This window comes from Sceloporus occidentalis, unplaced genomic scaffold, assembly GCF_023333645.1.
Source record: "Sceloporus occidentalis isolate IW3139 unplaced genomic scaffold, rSceOcc1.0.p SCAF_6, whole genome shotgun sequence".
Taxonomy (NCBI): domain Eukaryota; kingdom Metazoa; phylum Chordata; class Lepidosauria; order Squamata; family Phrynosomatidae; genus Sceloporus; species Sceloporus occidentalis.
This window is the reverse complement of record NW_028316986.1, coordinates 103,980,401-103,998,302: the sequence shown is the minus strand read 5'-3', so window position 1 is coordinate 103,998,302 and position 17,902 is coordinate 103,980,401. Positions and strand designations below refer to the sequence as shown.

The 17,902-nt window shown below is 39.8% G+C and overlaps 1 protein-coding gene across 1 annotated transcript in view; it reads right to left on the bottom strand.

The window, feature by feature from the left end:
• Positions 1-17,902, bottom strand: part of LAMA4 (laminin subunit alpha 4) — a 148,555-nt gene that overhangs the window by 91,881 nt on the left and 38,772 nt on the right. The window contains exons 3-5 of the mRNA XM_089530550.1: positions 15,195-15,319; positions 5,588-5,668; positions 1,377-1,591 (exon numbers count right to left, since the gene is read on the bottom strand). Coding sequence (XP_089386676.1) covers positions 1,377-1,591; positions 5,588-5,668; positions 15,195-15,319 — 421 coding nt within the window. The remainder of the gene's footprint in view (positions 1-1,376; positions 1,592-5,587; positions 5,669-15,194; positions 15,320-17,902) is intronic.

Genomic DNA, 17,902 nt, shown 5'->3' with positions numbered 1-17,902 from the left:
GTAATCCCACTTCAATCCGAAGGGAGAAGCGGGAGATATAAATAAAAAATTATTATTATTATTATTATTATTATTATTATTAAAACATGGCATTTCTTCTCTCACCTGTGACAGAAGTGCTCAGTATACTTTACAAGACCAGTAAACCTATTGAACTACTGGCAGGAAAGGGGATGGTGATTTTAAGTGAAATGCCTTTCTTTTTCTTTTATAATACAATTTACTGCCATTAACAACAGCAATGTAAAACTAATGGTCCTTTTCAGTATCTTACTACCTGAATGCCTGAATTGTTATTTATTGCTTTGGAAATTTAAGAACCACATAATTATCCACCACTTTGAAATTATGTTTATTTCTAATGATTTTTGAGTATTTATGAATATTCAAGCTATTACACCACATGACTTCTACCTGATCTCACATTTCCCAGTTGAACCACCTGGATCTGGTTGCAAAACCCTTCAAAGAAAACTACTTCTTTTCTTCCAGAAGAACTTCCAAATTGCATGGATATTTAGGATGACAATATGAATCCTAGGTGTCATGCCTCCCATGAGGGTAGGTGTCATGCCTCCCATGAGGGTTCAAGTAGACCTACCTGTCAGATCTCCCCCTTGAGAGTTTGGCTTCTGAAGATGAAGTGGACTTGCCACAGCTGTGCCCTACTCTATCTCAGTCTGACAGCCATTTGAGTGCTCCACAGGAGAAGGAGGTAGGAGAAATAGCCCCAACACCTCAAGAAAGGTGAAGGCTGCAGTGTCTGACACAACTTAATGCCTCCCCACAGGAGAAGTGAGAGGCTGTGCTCACACAGTGAGGAAACAACCTCCTGAAATATGGTCTGCAAGCTGGGTGGGGCTGCACCAGCGTGCTTTATAAGTCAAGTGTTTTTCTCCTTTTGGCTGCTGGAAACAAACTTAATTTCTTTTTCAATCCTGCATTTAAATCAAGATCTGACTCTGTGATTTATGACCCTTGACCTTGTCATCTGCTACAGATGGACTTTGCTTATGATTTATGGCTCCTGCCCCTGGACTGTTTGGTTTTGTATACTGCTTGCTCCTTCAGCTTTTGAACTTCTGACACCTTGCGTGCTCATGCAATGTTAGAACAGGACAGTAGATCTACTGAATTAATAGGATTTACCTACATGCAGAATCACCATTCAGGAATTGATTAAAGGGGTCCATTATAACTGGGACTAACCAATGGTTTCCTTCCTTCCCTCCGTCCCTCCCTCCCTCACCAAAATGTACTGTTTTAGTACACTGTATTCATGTAGCATATTCACGGCATTGTCTACAAATGTTCCTTGTAGCACTATATAGATCTCTGGTCATAAACACTGAATGAACTGAATAGTATTAATGTACCTGTGCAACCTCTAGGTATTCTGGCATCCCCATAATAACCAGGAGCACATAGTTCACAATTGAACCCTGTTGTGTTGCGCATGCAGTTGCGACATTGGCCGGTCACTTCATCACAGTCCTCAAAGATTAGATTAGGATCCGAATTGCCGCTGCAGTCACATTTTTTACAGGAACTGCCAATGAGCAAGGGGTTTCCATAGTAACCGGGGGCACACCTGGGATGAAAATACAAACCCAGTAATGATTAATAACCATCTCTTTCTGATCTTTTAGCATGATGACATTCTGGCTATGTCAACAAAACAGAAAGTAGAAGCTTTCTGGTGATGACTAGAAGTAGATCTCTAGTTTGCACATTTTCAATCTCGGGTTAAAATTACAATGTGGGTCTTAAACTCAATGACTATCAGCATTATCACTTAATTTTATTAAATGTTGGCATTTGTGCCAACATTGTGACTCTGGATGAAATATTGCGGGACAAAATGAACTGCAGAAATAATTGCAAAGTGTAATTTTCACTTGCTTTCTAACTAATTGATAATACATTTTTCTGTAAGAGTTGTTGAAGACAGTTTCATTCGATGAGGTTAAAGGTACTGCTTGGCTCATTTCTTTCTAAGAATTAGTGCCAGTAGGTATTTGTTGTTGTATGCCTTCAAGTAATTTATGACCCTAAGACAAGCCTATCACAGGGCTTTCATAGCAAGATTTGTTTAGAGTGGGTTTGCCTTCACCTTCCTGAGGGTGAAAGAGTGTGGTGTGCCAAAAGTCACCCAGTGGGATTCCATGACTGAGCAGCGATTTGAATCCTAGGCCGTGTTCTCACTATGACTTAAAGTGAATTGCTGATCGGATTATATGACCGTCATCCCCATTTGAAACTGGTTCCAATCCTACTGTGATCAGTTTCAATCGCGATGAAGCAAGGTAAAAGCAAAAGCCACTCTTTGCGGATACTAGTTCTTTGGCGGTTCTATTGAAAAGAATAGATTCCAAAATGTGTATACATAGAGTTCCCAAGCCAGGCTGCCTGGCCTGCTGCTTACATTACTGATGACACACAGATGATTGACATGCATTTTGAAGCAGTGAAAACTAGTGGGGATGACCATTGTGCCAAAAAAGAAGCGATTACAAGGAGATAATGAAAAGATCTGCTTTCATAGTAGGAATGACGGACCTTTTGGAATCGATTTACCAACACGGAGCGATGGTGAACTGCAAACCTTTTTAAATGCGAGTAGGAATGAGTCCCTGGTCTCCAAAGCCTAACACTCAAATTACTACGCCACACTGGCTCTCCCAGTAGGTGTCAACTCTTTCAATGGGAAACTAATAAGGATACAGCTAATACTTACAGATGCTTGAAAGGCAGATTTTGCCACTGATCAGAGCAATTCCCTGAATGTTTACTGAAAAGTAATTCCCACTGAGTTGAATGGGGCTTTCTACCAGTTAGATGTGTGAAATAGGGATGGGAATAATTTAGTATTCCAGATCTTGTACTGCAACTACCAATAGCATAGCTAATGGTGAGGAATGCTGGGAGCTGCATTCCATCAAGATCCGGTGGACTGCATGGTTACCTCCTCTGGCCTGGAACCCCTACTTCATTATTGATCTAGGTACTTCGTTAAAGGAAACCAATGATTTCATTTATGGTTATCAGTTATAAAAAAGCTTGTTTCCATTTTCTTGTCATAGTGAGATTTCAGGCCTGTCAGAGGAACAATACGAAAACAAAGGAAGGGCCAGTTAACATGAACATACATGCTGTTTGTACACTGTTCTAATTTAAACCATCTGAGAATGTAGGTTGAAGTGGACAAGTTGTGATCCTCTAGATATGACTGCTATCATCCTTCACCATTGGCTATGTTGTTTAGGATCCAGCAACATCTGGAGGGACACAGAGGGACAGATGAATCCCTGGAACAATTGAATGAAGTGTCATAAACCACTGGAAAGAAGATTATGGCATTCTAAAGATGATCTGTGAATAGGATACCAACATATACTTCAGTATCACACCAAATACAAAGCCTTTCTGGCATGTGTTAGTGTAAATGGTCTCCTTGAGGTGGACAAAATCTGAATTGCTGGCTTCAAACACTGCACTTTCCTTAGCATTCTTCTGAACTGTTTCTTAATATGGCCTCATTCGTATCTGCCAAATAAATGCTTTCACCAAAAGTTAAAAGCCACTTTTTTGTCTCTCCCTGAACTCAGTTCACCAAGAAAAACAAAAAACAACTCAGAGCAGAAAATAAGCTTGCATCTTTTTTCACTTTTATCAGTCATAACCTTTTATTCATAATTATAATTTTCTTTCAGAATTCATGATGGATCTTTCTAGTGACTGGAAATGCATTAGAGTGATGGAGATTTGGAATCCAAAGTTCCTCTTCTTCTATAGAAAAATATCCCCTGAACAATGATTTCCTGTTTCTCAGACCCCAAATAATGACTCTTGTGTGCAAAGTTAAAAATTCGTGTTCTTGAGGTTTTCTTTTATCTCCTTTTAAAAAAGGGTGTTTAAAAGGTTGTTTTAAGAGTGATGCAACAGCATAAAATTGGTCTTATTGAAGGAAAGACAAGGTGAGATATGTAGCAGGTTAAATCAAGCTGTTTGTTATCAACACAAGCCCCAAACTGCAGTCAGGACTCTGACTGGATCTTGGAAAAATGGCTAGAAAGTTTCCAGACAGATAGTCTTTGTGCTGGGGTATTCTGGAAGTCATAGCGCAAACAAATAACTTTTCTAAGGTCTGAGTCTTATCTGACTAAAGAGACTTCTGAATCTCTCAGCAGGAATCTCTCAGGAGGAGGCTTTTTGAAATCTGAACTTCTGAAATGAGTCTTCCTAGGGACAGCAATTCCTGAACTTGCACCCTGAAAAACTTGACCCTTCTGCATTTACCCCTTGCCTACGCAAACAGTAAGTCCACTCTCATGAGAGAAGTGCTAGTGTTTAGACAATAGGATTCTTGCTTTCTACTGCTCAGGAAAAGGATGGGGAAAGGGGCTCTATCCCTGGTTGGATAAAATGCCTCCGTTCAGCCCTTGACTTCATTGATCAAGTTGATTACTTTGGCCTTTCTGAAGTTCTGCAACTTTATCCTGCCTTATTGTGCTTCCCATCATATCCTGTGGATTTCCCTTTGAGATCAGGACAGAACAACATTGCATACTTGATTGACAGTAGAAAATAGACTGCATGTTTTAATTAAGGGGCTAAAATATTCAGAGGATGATAGTGTTCTGAATAAGGGTCTCACATTGGGTCTGGGTTTTTTGAGCTCAGTTTGTGTATGAGAGAAAATATTACAGTTGGCCCTCCATTTACGTGAGGGATCCATTCCAGACCCCCTGCGAAAATGGAGACTCACACTTATTCAAGCTCCATAGTTTGAATGGGGTGTGCCCTGCGAGCGTGCGCATTGAGGATAACAGAGGTCACCCCTGCATATTTTTGCAAAAGGGAGGCAATGCCAATAGAATATTTTATTTTTTGTGCTTTGTGTGCACATACTTTTAATACATCCCGCATTTAATAATTAAAGTGGAAGAAAAATTATTGATTTCAATAACAAAAAATTTTCTAAATCAGAAGAACAGATTAGAAGAAAAACAAGATGCTGTTTACAAAGTTCAAAAGCAATGTCCCATTGCTTCCCTAAGCTCCCAGTTTGTTTCAGAAGTGCATATCTACTATTATCCTCACGGTTAATTCAGATAGTTGCTAAAAGTGTGGAAGGATCTCTCTCTACAGAAAGCTGTTACTTTCTAGCAAGTCTGAGCTGTTCTCAGATGAGCTCTCAGGCAGTTACTCCCTTCCATCATATCCACCTGTCACTGCCAGTGGCAGCTTCCATGTCAGTGGTTAGCTCCATTAAACTTCATACTGAAATATGGACTGGATTCACCATCCCCCTGACATGGGAACCACCAGTTGCCATTAGTCACTGTCATTGATGGCAACCTAATAGGTAAGATAGGATATAGATGGCTGAACACAGTCACACATGAGCTTAGCCTTTTCCATCTTCATAAATTGTTTGGTCTATGTAAAAATATCTATTTATACATCTATTGGATTTATATCCTGCCTTTCTCCCAAAGTGGGATGAATAAAATACTGGTTAAACTACAAGATAAGTGTCACCAAGTCTTATCATTTTTAAAACTGAATCTGAATATGTACTTACCTTTCGCAATTTGGCCCTGCATAATTTTCTTTGCACCTACAGCGTACCACTCCATTTTTTCTGTAGCAGGAGACTGCAAAGCTAAAAATTGCAATGAAAAGTCATTCTCAGAGACAGTAGACATTCACGAATTTAATGTTTGTTATGGTCTAAGCATACTGTGCACTATATAATCAGTGCATTTCCATATCAAGAATTTTTTCTCATTTGTTTTTCAAGGTGAGAATGAGGCATACCTTTGGCACTGTATTATGCTTTCAAGCGGAGTTCTTTCTAATGGGTGAACTCAATAGGCAGAGGGAACAATGTTCTCGTGGACTTTTCTCTGACTAGTTTTTGTCTGGGCTGGGACATCTCTTGAGAGTACATTTTTTTCTTACTATAGTGTGACTTGGCTCTATACAATATTACAGTCCATTTATAATTGATGGGAAGGAGCTATCATATCAATAATGCTTAAATGCTATTAATAAAAAAACATGATGATACAGTTGGCCCTTCTTATACACAGATTTTTAATACACAGGTTCAAGCATACACGGCTTGAAAATATTAAAAGAAGCATACATTTCAAATATCAAACCTTAATTTTCCATTTTTTTTATAAGGGACACCATTTTGCTACATCATTATAATTATAAACCATTATAATTAATAGTTTTGGAAATAGGATGTATAGCCAGACTTGGGGATCAAATGTTTTCTACAGCAGTCAAAAAATGTACAATAAATATTCTGGCTGGTATCCTGTTAGCCAATTCCAGTGTCATAAATTCCAATGTCATCTGCTTTGTATTCTCAACTGGGATCACTTGTGCTGTCACTACTGCCATGACACCAAATGACCCTGAACCCACCTTAAAAGCCAGTCAGTGGTCTGGACTGATGGAGGTGTGTGCTGCTGGTGAGCACAGCATTGTAGGATGATGTGAACAGCCTTCTCCCACCAGTGAGTGAGGGAGAGATTAATTGTGACAGGCCCTGCTCCTGGGCCTCACAGCATCTGTTTCTGGTGGGAGGATGTTGGCCAATCCTGCAGTATCCCACTTGCCAGCAACACAGACCTCCAGTGCTCCTGATGGTCGATTGACTTTTAAGGTGAATTTCAGGTTTAATAGGAAGATGAAGCATAGCTACATTATTGTGGCCATGTGTTTGATGGAAGATCTTGACCATTTTGAAATTCAAAATATGTCTGTGGAAATACATAGATGATGCAGTAAAGCATGTGAAGCATGCCCTGCCTTATCTCAGGATAATTCTAAGGTGGTGAACAATGAAGGCATTCCAGTAAGGCAGCATATCTTTGTGGCCAGTGGCATCTGCTGGTTTCCAAGGTAGTGGAGAAGTAAATCCACCTTGGGTTTTAGAACAAATTTAAAGGAGCCATCAAAGGTGCCATATCCTATTGTCAAAATAGAGTCATCACCTTGGATAGCTCATCTGAAGTTTAGACTAAAATCTGGAGTGGTTCATAACCCACTTATAATGGACTATTATAGTACAAGAATATGCTGGGTTGCATTTTGTCAGCAGCATGAAAAAGACAGTTATGTAAATCTTTTCCCTCCAAGGGGAGACCCCAAATAAAGCCAGATAAAGCTAGAATTGTTTATGTTATGGAAAACATTCAGTTTCCTCTTTTCCTTTATTCATGGTAAAAATGTACTTTCCCATGTAGACAACCACATTATGTAATGAATACACTGGGCTCTAGCCCATAAAAGCTGCTTTCAAGATTTTTATATCATATCTTATTGTCACTCTGCATTGCCAGAAGGCACTTCTGCTCATGCCAGAAGGCACTTCTGCCATGTGCCTCCATTTTGTCAATCCCTGTGTTTCTCTTTCACCTTCCCAAAGGTTACTCGAAAGGGTAAGGGGATAAACAGACTGGCATAAACACACTGGCATTGGGGTGGAGTGGTGGCATGGTGGTCACACGCCACATGCCCTGACTCTGCCCCATTATGCTGGCATCACGCCACCTGCCTGCATGCATGGTGGGTGGCATCACGCCATTTCTTTGGCACAGTGTTTAGGCACACTGTGCCAAAGAAACCCAGAAAAGCTGCCACCGCTGTGGCAAGGGCATCTTTTTACCACTCTTAAAAGGCCTTTTTAGAGGCAGCAAAGTGCCGGATTGGGCCTGCAGTGTGCAGTTGCTGTGGGTCTGATGTGGCGCTGAAAGGGGCGGCGTGAAACCGCTGCTTTGGGGCCATATGTTTTGCCTCTAAGTGGGCTATTTGAAACATTGTGGGATAGAGAACTGCAGCAGACAGGGAAGATACTGTTCTGTGTGAGAAGAAGTATAAAGGAAGACTCAAGTATGTTTATTGTTTTTCCTACAAATAAAAGAAGGTACCTATAATTTTGGATTATATCAATTTTATCTGTATTTTTAAGCTAATATTTTCCAGAGTTAAAACACCTGCATTTATTTGCCTTCCTTGGAGACATTTATAGTTAACCAGACTTCATGAGATAGTCCTGAAATCAATATCCACAGACTGCCTTCTGCAACATTTTAATGACACAGTCCCAATACTACTCCCATCCTGGATTGTTTACTCCTCACTTATTTTACATGGGTTAATTCCTTAGCAAATTTGAAGAAAACATTTTTTTGGACATGAGAACACACTTGAATTACATCTGCTAGATGGAACAGCTGTTATTTAGTTGTTTGAAAGAAATGATTGCTCCTTTAACAGGAACTCTTCTACAAGTTCCCAGGGTATCAGATATAGTATAGAGATCGTTTAGCCAGACCAAGAAAACAAAAGAAAACAAAAAATACAGTCCACACGGATGAGTCCCAAGAACAACTGTGTATATAATGAATCTGCCAGCTCAGAGATTTTGATACACTAACGGCCAGACTTTAAAAATCCCTTGGCTCTGTTTTTCATATTGTTAGCTCCCTTGTTACAAAGTGGAACAGCAAGCATTCTCTTGCCAAAACTCTTAGGATATTATGTCCAATTCTGATTTCACTGCTCTAGCAATATACTGTCCATATAAAGAGAAAAGAAGGAAAAGGGGGAATTTAATGATCAAAATAGCAGTTTATTCTAGTATATTATTGTTGCGGTGTGTTTCATAGAATCAGAACCATAGAGGTGGAAGAGACCACAAGGGCCATCCAGTCCAACCCTCTGCCAGGCAGGTAATCCAAATCAAAGCATCCCTGACAGAGGGCCATCCAGCCTGTGTTTAAAGACTTCCGAGGAGGGAGATTCCACTACACTCCGAGGGAGTGTGTTCCACTGTCAGACAGCCCTCACTGTCAGGAAGGTCTTCCTAATGTTGAGGTGGATCTCTTTTCCTGTAGCTTGCATCCATTGTTCTGTGTCCTAGTCTCTGGAGCAGCAGAAAACAAGCTTTCTCCCTCCTCAATATGACATCCCTTCAAATATTTAAACAGGCCTATCATACCACCTCTTAACCTTCTCTTCTCCAGGCTTAACGTCCCCAGCTCCCTAAGGCGTTCCTCATAGGACATGGTTTCCAGACCCTTCACCATTTTAGTCGCCCTCCTTTGGACATGCTCCAGTTTCTACACATCCTTTTTAAATTATGGTGCCCAGAACTGGACACAATATTCCAGGTGAGGCCTGACCAGAGCAGAATAGAGTGGCACTATTACTTCCATTGATCTCGACACTATACTTTTAGTGATGCAGACTAAAATCACATTGGCCTTTTTAGTTGCCACATCACACTATTGACTCATGTTCAACTTGTGGTCTACTTGGACTCCTAGATCCCTTTCACACGTAGTCTCATTCAGCCAGGTGTCGCCCATCCTATATTTGTGCATTTCATTTTTCCGCCCTAAGTGCAGTACCTTACATTTCTCTGTGTTGAAATTCATTTTGTTAGCTTTGCCCCAGCTTTCTAATCTATTGAGGTCATTTTGAATTTTGATCCTGTCCTCCAGGGTATTAGCTACTCCTCCTAGTTTGGTGTCATCTGCAAATTTGATAAGTATGCCCCCAATTCTGTCCTCCAAGTCATTGATAAAGATGTTGAATAGCACTGGGCCCAGGACAGAACCCTGTGGGACCCCACTGGTCACTTCTTTCCAGGATGAAAAGGAGCCACTTTTGAGCACCCTTTGGGTTCGGCCAGTCAACCAATTACAAATCCACGTAACAGTTACTTTGTCTAGCCCACATTTTACCAGCTTTTTTGCAAGAATGTCATGGGGAACTCTGTCAAAGGCCTTACTGAAATCAAGATATACTATATCCACAGCATTCCTTTCATCTACCAAGCTGGTCATTTTATCAAAGAAAGAGATAAGATTTGTCTGGCATGACTTGATTCTCTGAAACCCATGTTGGCTTTTTGTGATTATGGCATTGCCTTCTAGATGTTCACAGAATCTCTGTTTAATGATCTGCTCCAGAATCTTTCCCGGTATTGATGTCAGACTAACTGGACGATAATTGTTGGGATCCTCTTTTTCCCCCCTTTTTGAAGATGGGGACAACGTTTGCCCTCCTCCAGTCTGCGGGGACTTCTCCTGTTCTCCTGGAGTTTTCAAAGATTATTGCCAATGGCTCCGATATTACATTTGCCAGTTCTTTTTATACCCTTGGAGACTTACTGTATATTTATTTGGATCAACCAGGTATTCCTGTATTATCTCTTTACTTATTCTGTGCTGAATTTCCCCTGTTCTGTCCTTTGTTCCATTATCCTCAGGTTGAGCACCCTTTTCCTTTTCTGAGAACACAGAGGCAAAGAAGGGGTTGAGTAATTCTGCCTTTTCTCTGTCTCCTGTTAGCATTTTGCCATCTTCTCCACGCAGTGGCCCTACTGTTTCTTTCTTCTTCCTTTTGCTGCAGACATATCCAAAAAAGCCCTTTTTATTGTTCTTAACCTCTCTAGCAAGCCTAAGTTCATTCTGTGCTATAGCTTTTCTGACTTTACCCCTACAAATGCCTGCTATTTCTTTGAATTCCTTTTTTGTGATTTCCCCCTTTTTCCATTTCTTATACATGTTCTGTTTCAAACTTAACTCGGTTGAAAGTTCCTTAGTCATCCATCCTGGTTTCTTGAGACACCTCCCATTTTTCTTCCTCATTGGAACTGTTTCAAATTGTGCCTTCAGTATCTCCCTTTTGAGAAAGTACCATCTGTCTTGAATTCCCTTATCTTTTAGTGTTCCTGACTATGGGATCACCCCCAGTATTTCTCTAAGTTTACTAAAATCCTCTCTCCTAAAGTCTAGAATGTGTGTCTGACTATGCCTGGCTTCTCCTTTCCACTGTATAACAAACTCCAGGAGAACATGGGCACTTCCACCTAAGGATCCCACCACTTGCGCCCCATTAACTAGGTCATCCCTGTTGGTTAGGATCAGATCCAAAGTAGTTGATCCCGTTCTTGCCTCTTCCACCTTTTGGACAATTAAACTGTTTCCAAGGCAAGTGAGGAATTTGGTAGACCTTAAGGATTTGGCTGAGTTTGACTTCTAGCAAATATCAGGATAGTTGAAGTCACCCATCACTATTACATCTCTCCTTCCTGAGTGTGTGGTCATCTGTTCTAGAAAGGCATCATCCAATTCCTCCATCTGATTGGGGCGTCTGTAGTAGACTCCCACCTTAACATCCTTGTTGTTTCCCTCCCCGTTAATTTTTATCCAGATGCTCTCCACCTGGTTGCCAGTATAGATGTCTTGGATCTCTTCACTTGTGTAAATATCTCTGACATATAGTGCTATTCCTCCTCCTTTCCTGTTTGGCCTATTTCTCTTGAAAAGGTTATACCCCTTTATTCCTACATTCCAATCATGAGACTCATCCCACCAGGTTTTAGTGATGCCTATTATATCATATTGGCTTTGTTGTACTAGGAGTTCAAGTTCAGCTTGCTTATTTCCCATACTCTGTGCATTAGTGTAGAGACATTTAAGACCATGTGTTCCCTTTACTTGCTGCCTGTGCAAACATTTTTTCCTCCCACTGTTGGGTCTTTGCACTGTTTGTCTTGTTCCCACTATTATAGTTTGGCTATTTTCTCCATCCCTTTTGCCTTCCAGAATATTGTCTCCCTCCCCCACATAACTCAGTTTAAAGCCCTCCTGATCAAATGTTTGAGACTGTTTTTGCCAACTGGCATGAGATGCAGCCCATCCCTTGCCAGAAGTCCTTCCTCATGGAACCACGGCCCATGGTCCAAGAATCCAAACTGTTCTTGGCAGCACCATCTACGGAGCCAGTTGTTTACATCTGCTATTTTTGTCTCCCTTCTTGGATCATGCCCTTCGACTGGGAGAAGAGATGAGATGATAACCTGTGCATCCATCTCTTTCAACTGCCTACCCAAAGCCTCATAATCCCTTATGATATTCTGAAGGCTGTGCCTTGGAGTACCATTGGTTCCCACATGGACCAAAAGGAAGGGGTATTGGTCAGTAGTCTTGACAAATCTTGTCAACCTCTCTGTCACATCACAGATCTTCGCTCCAGGGAGACAGCACACCTCCTAAGACATCTTGTAAGACCCAAAAACCACTGGTTCAGTATCTCTCAGCAAGGAGTCTCTCACTTCGACCACACTCCTCCTCCGAGGCCTAGCAGCGGCTGTTCCCTCTGGTGGAACTTTTCAGGCTCCCCTGCTCTGTTTCTGATTTATGGCAACCCTATAATAGAATTTCTTGACAAGAGTTAGTCAGAGGGGTTTTTGCCTCTAAGGCTGAGAGTGTGACTTGCCCAAGGTGGGTTTCCATGGCTCAGAGAGGATTTGAACCCTGGTCTCCATCGTCCAACACTAAGAAAAATATATATAATTTATCAGTTAGCTATAAAAATTTTAATAGGTATTCAAGATAATGGTCTGAATCTTATTGCTGGTCCCAACACCCATAGAATTGATATACCGTAATTTGCTAATGTGTTGATTGTCCATTTAACAAATTTCAATTGGTTTCTGCTAGTTCAGACTAACTAATATGATCCAGGCAATTTTTTTTAAAAAAAAAGCGTTGGAAATCTTAACCATTCTACAAAGTAAGAGCTCATAGCAATAGATGTATCCATTGATTAAACTGTGTATCAGAGATGTCCTTTGTATGTTTGCAAATGGTAATGGAGCTTTGATCAAACAGTTCATATGCAGCAACTGAAGCTGGACATACACAGACTTTGTAAAAACATGAAATCCCAGTGATCAGCAGTAGAGACTAGGGATGGGAAGAATATTTTTTAAAAAATCAAAAGTTCATCAAAAATGAATTTCTCAAGTGGTAAAAAACCTTAATGAGAAGAAACTTGGACTGAGAAGAATTTTCTTATTCTATGTAACTTATTGTACACAAAATTTGAACTTGGTTGTTTTGTGCAGAGAGAAAGTATTGTCTGTGCAGAAGTACTATTTTCCCTGTAGAAAATGCTTTCCTGTATGGAAAATGCTGTGGTTGGGGACGTATGCCTGGTATAGACTGGCGATTTTAGGGCTCGGAAGAGCAGAGCGTTTGCACGCTCCTGAGCCCTACTGTGCAATAATGGCTCACCCCATCCACACAGGGGCAGCCATAATGATGTACGCATGGCACAGAGTCCAAATAGTGCACCACGGCGCCGTGTGGACATCAACTAAATCAAGCCTGCCCTCATTAGAAGTAAAGATGACTAAACTGAGGCTATTGTACTTTGGACATATCATGATTGTTGCATTCCTGCCTGCCAAAACAATGAATACAATACACTAATTGTTGTGTATATACAAAGGTAATGTGCACTGAAGGCTAAATCCTGTTGTTAGACTTGACTAAATTCAACCCATTCAATTAAGGATATTTACTTATGTGTTAACTCACCATTCAACAATTGACTGAATAGGTCTACTTTAGTTGGGACTATCCAAGAGAATACCAGCCAATATGAGCAAAATTAATAATATAGGATATTTGCATAATCAGCTATAACATACATCAGTGGTAATCTGCAGCAAATGAATTTGTTAAAACAGTAGAACAGTGAAGAATCACTACCAAATGTTAACCATATAGAGGCTACACATATGTGCCAGTTAATGCACAAAATTCATGTTTGTACTGTGTACTTATACATAGACATGTAAAGAATACTCATAAATGTTTTTGACAAGGAAGAATGCTTTAGCACAGAGACAGACTTCTAAGAAAACAGCAAAACATAGATTCCTTACTTTTTTGTGTGAAAAATTCAGTGATGCAAAAAAGTTTTGGTTTTTTTTTTTTTGGAAAAGAGTCATAAAGTGCCAAAAATCAATAAAGATGAGCAAAAAAAGTCATAATGTTAACCAAGCAGAGAGAAAAGTTTTGAAATTATTCATTCTTGCATGTGAGAGAGAAATAAACAAAGATTGACACCCTTAATTTATGTGCATTTTCTACTGCTCCAGGTGAATAGGTACAGTAGATTATGCATTATAAGTGAAAGGGAAAGTGACAGTAGTATGGCATCCCCTGGCCTAACTTAGATAAATGCTTGCATCTTTTTAGAATCATGTGCCTTTGGTTTAAGTATTTCCCTCTAGAAAAAATAAAATAAAATTGACATAGCAAATGTTACACCAGCATATCTCATTTCTCTCTGACATATAAGGGTGAGAGCGGGCTTTCTGATAACAAGGAACAAGGACTGAGTAGTTTCCATGGAAGAGTCTGTAGTAGCCCAGTTTAGGCTATCTTTCCAGGGCTAGCCTAAACACCTGGCTAAGAATGTTAGTTGGATGGAAAGTTACCTTAGCACATGTACAATGTATGAATGACTAGACAACTTTATGATGGTATATTTGTATGAGTGTTGAACTCAGCTTCCCTATTCTGTTGAGATTCTGGTCTCCTGAAGTGTGAAACAGAAATGTATTTCTTTCACTAAAGCTGGATTCTTGATTCAACAGGAGCTGGACTAGCAGATTTTGAGGCCAACTAGCCCAATTTTGTCTATTCCAGTTATCAGCTTTACTCCAAAAACTGATGAAAAATTGTTTCCCTTTTTACTCGCCTTTACATCGGGCCTGCCCTGAAGAGACAGAGCCCTCCCTCCACGGCCAACTGTTATCATCCAGCCTGGAGGGAGTGAGGGGGTGAGTAGGGGCTAATTTTGTATTGCAACTTTTACTGTACACCGCTATGATCATTGTGGAATAGCGGTCTATAAATAAAACATTATTATTATTATTATTACATATTCATTTTACTATTGAGCTAAATCTGAAACAGATTTCAAACTGTGCCTATAGTAATGTGTATCAGCTATGTGGATCAGTGCATCAGATTTGTGTCTGAGCTTCTAATTAGGAGCTGCATTGTTGTACAAACCATTCCAGTGCTCAGAGTTGAAAAGTAGAAATGAAGTTAGGAGATAATGAAATCCACAGTTCCTTTGTTTGTTTGCTAATGAGACTGAAAATAAAGGGGAAACAATAGCATATTCTCAAACTGCCTGTAAAAATAAATAGGCTAACGTGATCTTGTCTAGACAATTGTTAACAGTCTGTGCTCCCTCAGGAGGCCTAATGATAGTAGAACATGAGTATGCTTAGCAGCAGGATGGACAGCTCTACTAGAACCAATGACATAAAATAAATTTCACTTAGCATTTACTTGGCAAGCAGTGGCAAAGGGCAAGGGCACGGTTGGCAAAAAGTGGGCGCTCCCCTGGCGACATCACCCAGGTAGCCATCAGGACATTTTTCACAGTGGTCTCCAGTTGTGTTTCGTTGGCAATCCTGCAATTAAAAGAGACAGAAGGAGAGAAATGCTTGTGGAGAAGAGGAAAACAAAAAAGTGGTTTCAGTAAAGGAAGGAATGTCTAATTCCAATCTAGCAGAAGTGATTTCAGGAGGTGCCCATGACAAGCAAAGTACAAAGACCCAATGCCTATTACCAAACTCTTCCAGGTACTGATGGATTAAAATGGAAGCGTTTTGTAAGTAGCAGTGCATTGCCAATGGAGATATCCAGAAAAGCAATGCTTGTTGGCCTGCTGCAGCTTTTTCATATAGCAGCCAGCAAGATTAAGGGTATCTCAGAAGGCATGAAGCCATTTCAGCCTTGCTGAATACAACCCACATGTGCCCTGTCATTAAAGAAGTTGGTAGTATTGAATGTTGTCCATAATTGAATGTACTTCAGATAAAAGACTCATGTTCTTGATGCTTACTCAGAGTCAAACGGACTTACTAATATGTACTGAGAATTACTAATGTAACAGACATAAAAAATAATACAGCCCAGTTTAAGTAATGGGCCATTCTTATAAGGTATAATGACTGTAGGGTAGTCTCAGGGGGGGAAATGAGATATTTCCAGCAATGAGAGATTGGGAGATTTATTTTATTCAGAATTCTAATGTTGATGCATTTCAACAGTCTCTTATATACTGACTGATACATCCTCTTGTTGCAGGCTTCAGAAAATGAGAGAAATGAAAGTGCTAGAATTCCTCTGGATTCAGTCAAATGACAATGCTGGTGGTCACCCAGGGTGGGGATTTTGTGAATTATTGTACTAAAGAGCAACTTTTCCACTGTGAAAGGACTGAGTAGCTAATCTTTATGTATGTTAAGTTATATGATGTTGTACTATGTTATGCCATTTCATTCCATTTTGTTTTATTCTCTGCATATTTGGATCATATGCTTTATGCTGTTTCTGAATGCTGGTTACTCACTGTAATACAGATTCACTGGCTGACTTACTTTTCTCTATTTCTTCTTAGCAAGACACAAAGCCCTCCAGAATTTAAAGAACAGAGATCAGGGTCATGTTCTTTCCTTTTCACTACTCACTGTTACTGTGCAAATGTATCAAAATAAATGGCATACAATAGGGATGGGCAACCTCTGGCCCACTCTGGGTCTCCCACCTGGCTTGTGAAGTGGCTTAGGCAAGATACATTCCCTCTCCAAGATGCAGGCACTTGCAGGGGTCCTGATTGGAAATGACATGGGATTGGAGGAGTTGCTCTCTGCAGGATCTTCATGCGGTGCAGAGAGCATCATGAATTTTGTATCCTACTCTGGACCCATATCCCTGACAGAGTTATTGAGCAGATTCTGGGTCCCCCCCCCCTCCCGTGTTCTAGAAGATTGGTCCTGGCAATTATCAAGCTGTTGAGACCAAAATGTTTTCATAGCTTTAATTGGTTTTGATTGGGTTCTGCAAAAGGATGTTTGAAGTGCTACAAATCCAACCCTATGAACAAGTGAGACCCATCTTTCTCCTGTGTTTCCCTTGCAGAAACTAACCCTTCCAGGTCATGGACTTGATGCAGCAGTACTTCAAAATGAAATATGAGGGAAATGTTGACAGTATGAATATGGAAGTCTCCCTTTCAATTGCTTTTCTCCTGAATGGGAAGATGGTCCCTGTTTTATGTCATTTCTGCATTAAGGGAGGATTTTTTTAAACACTGTATGGAAATGTGTATATCAAGAGAAAATTGAAGTAGGTATTTTTGAATTATTTTCCCATATATGATGGATTTATAAATATGTTTTATTGGTATACTGGGATAGACAAAACATGGTCCTCATGATGTTGCTGACTGCAGTTCCCAGCATTCCTCTCTATTAGCTATTCTGGATAGAACTCATGGGAATTTCAGACCAACAACATCTGGAGATCTGCATTTTACTCAGCCCTGATCTAAATGTATATATACATTTCTAAGTCTGTTTTATTCTAAAAATACCTATTGGTACTTTTGAAAAAACTGAGAATTCCACTTTAAAATTCAGAGATACGTATATGAACAATAACTAATTTTTGATATACACATTAGTTTACGAAGACTTAATTCCATAAATCAAATGATCAATTTTTTGTTTTCAATTCAGTAGAGGGTAAACATTCAGTAGAGGGTAAAGGGTAAAGAATAAATTATGCATGTTTTTGAGGGGAAAGTTGGTGGGGGGTACTCACACATTTAAAGAAAATCCCATGTTTAAATCCAATTCCATTGTGTTGCCTTGATTCTCTAGTGGTGGCAATTAAATTATTGTTAAATAATTATAAAATTAAATTAAATATTAAATTCAGTGGCAAATTTAATGGCCACTATTTGTAGAACCACTTGAAGCAGGAAAATGGTTTGGGATAAATCATTCACCATTAAATGGGTAGGAAGTTGGATATATTTTCTCCAACTGAACCTGATAAAAAGCTTGTCTATAGCAACCGAAGTGATATTAACTCCTCTGCAAATCATTTTTTTCACTGACCAGTATTAAAATGTGCAGGTCCCTTCTGCTTCTCTTTTTGTATCATGTCTTTTTTAGACTTAAATTGTAAGTCTCAGAACAGAGAAT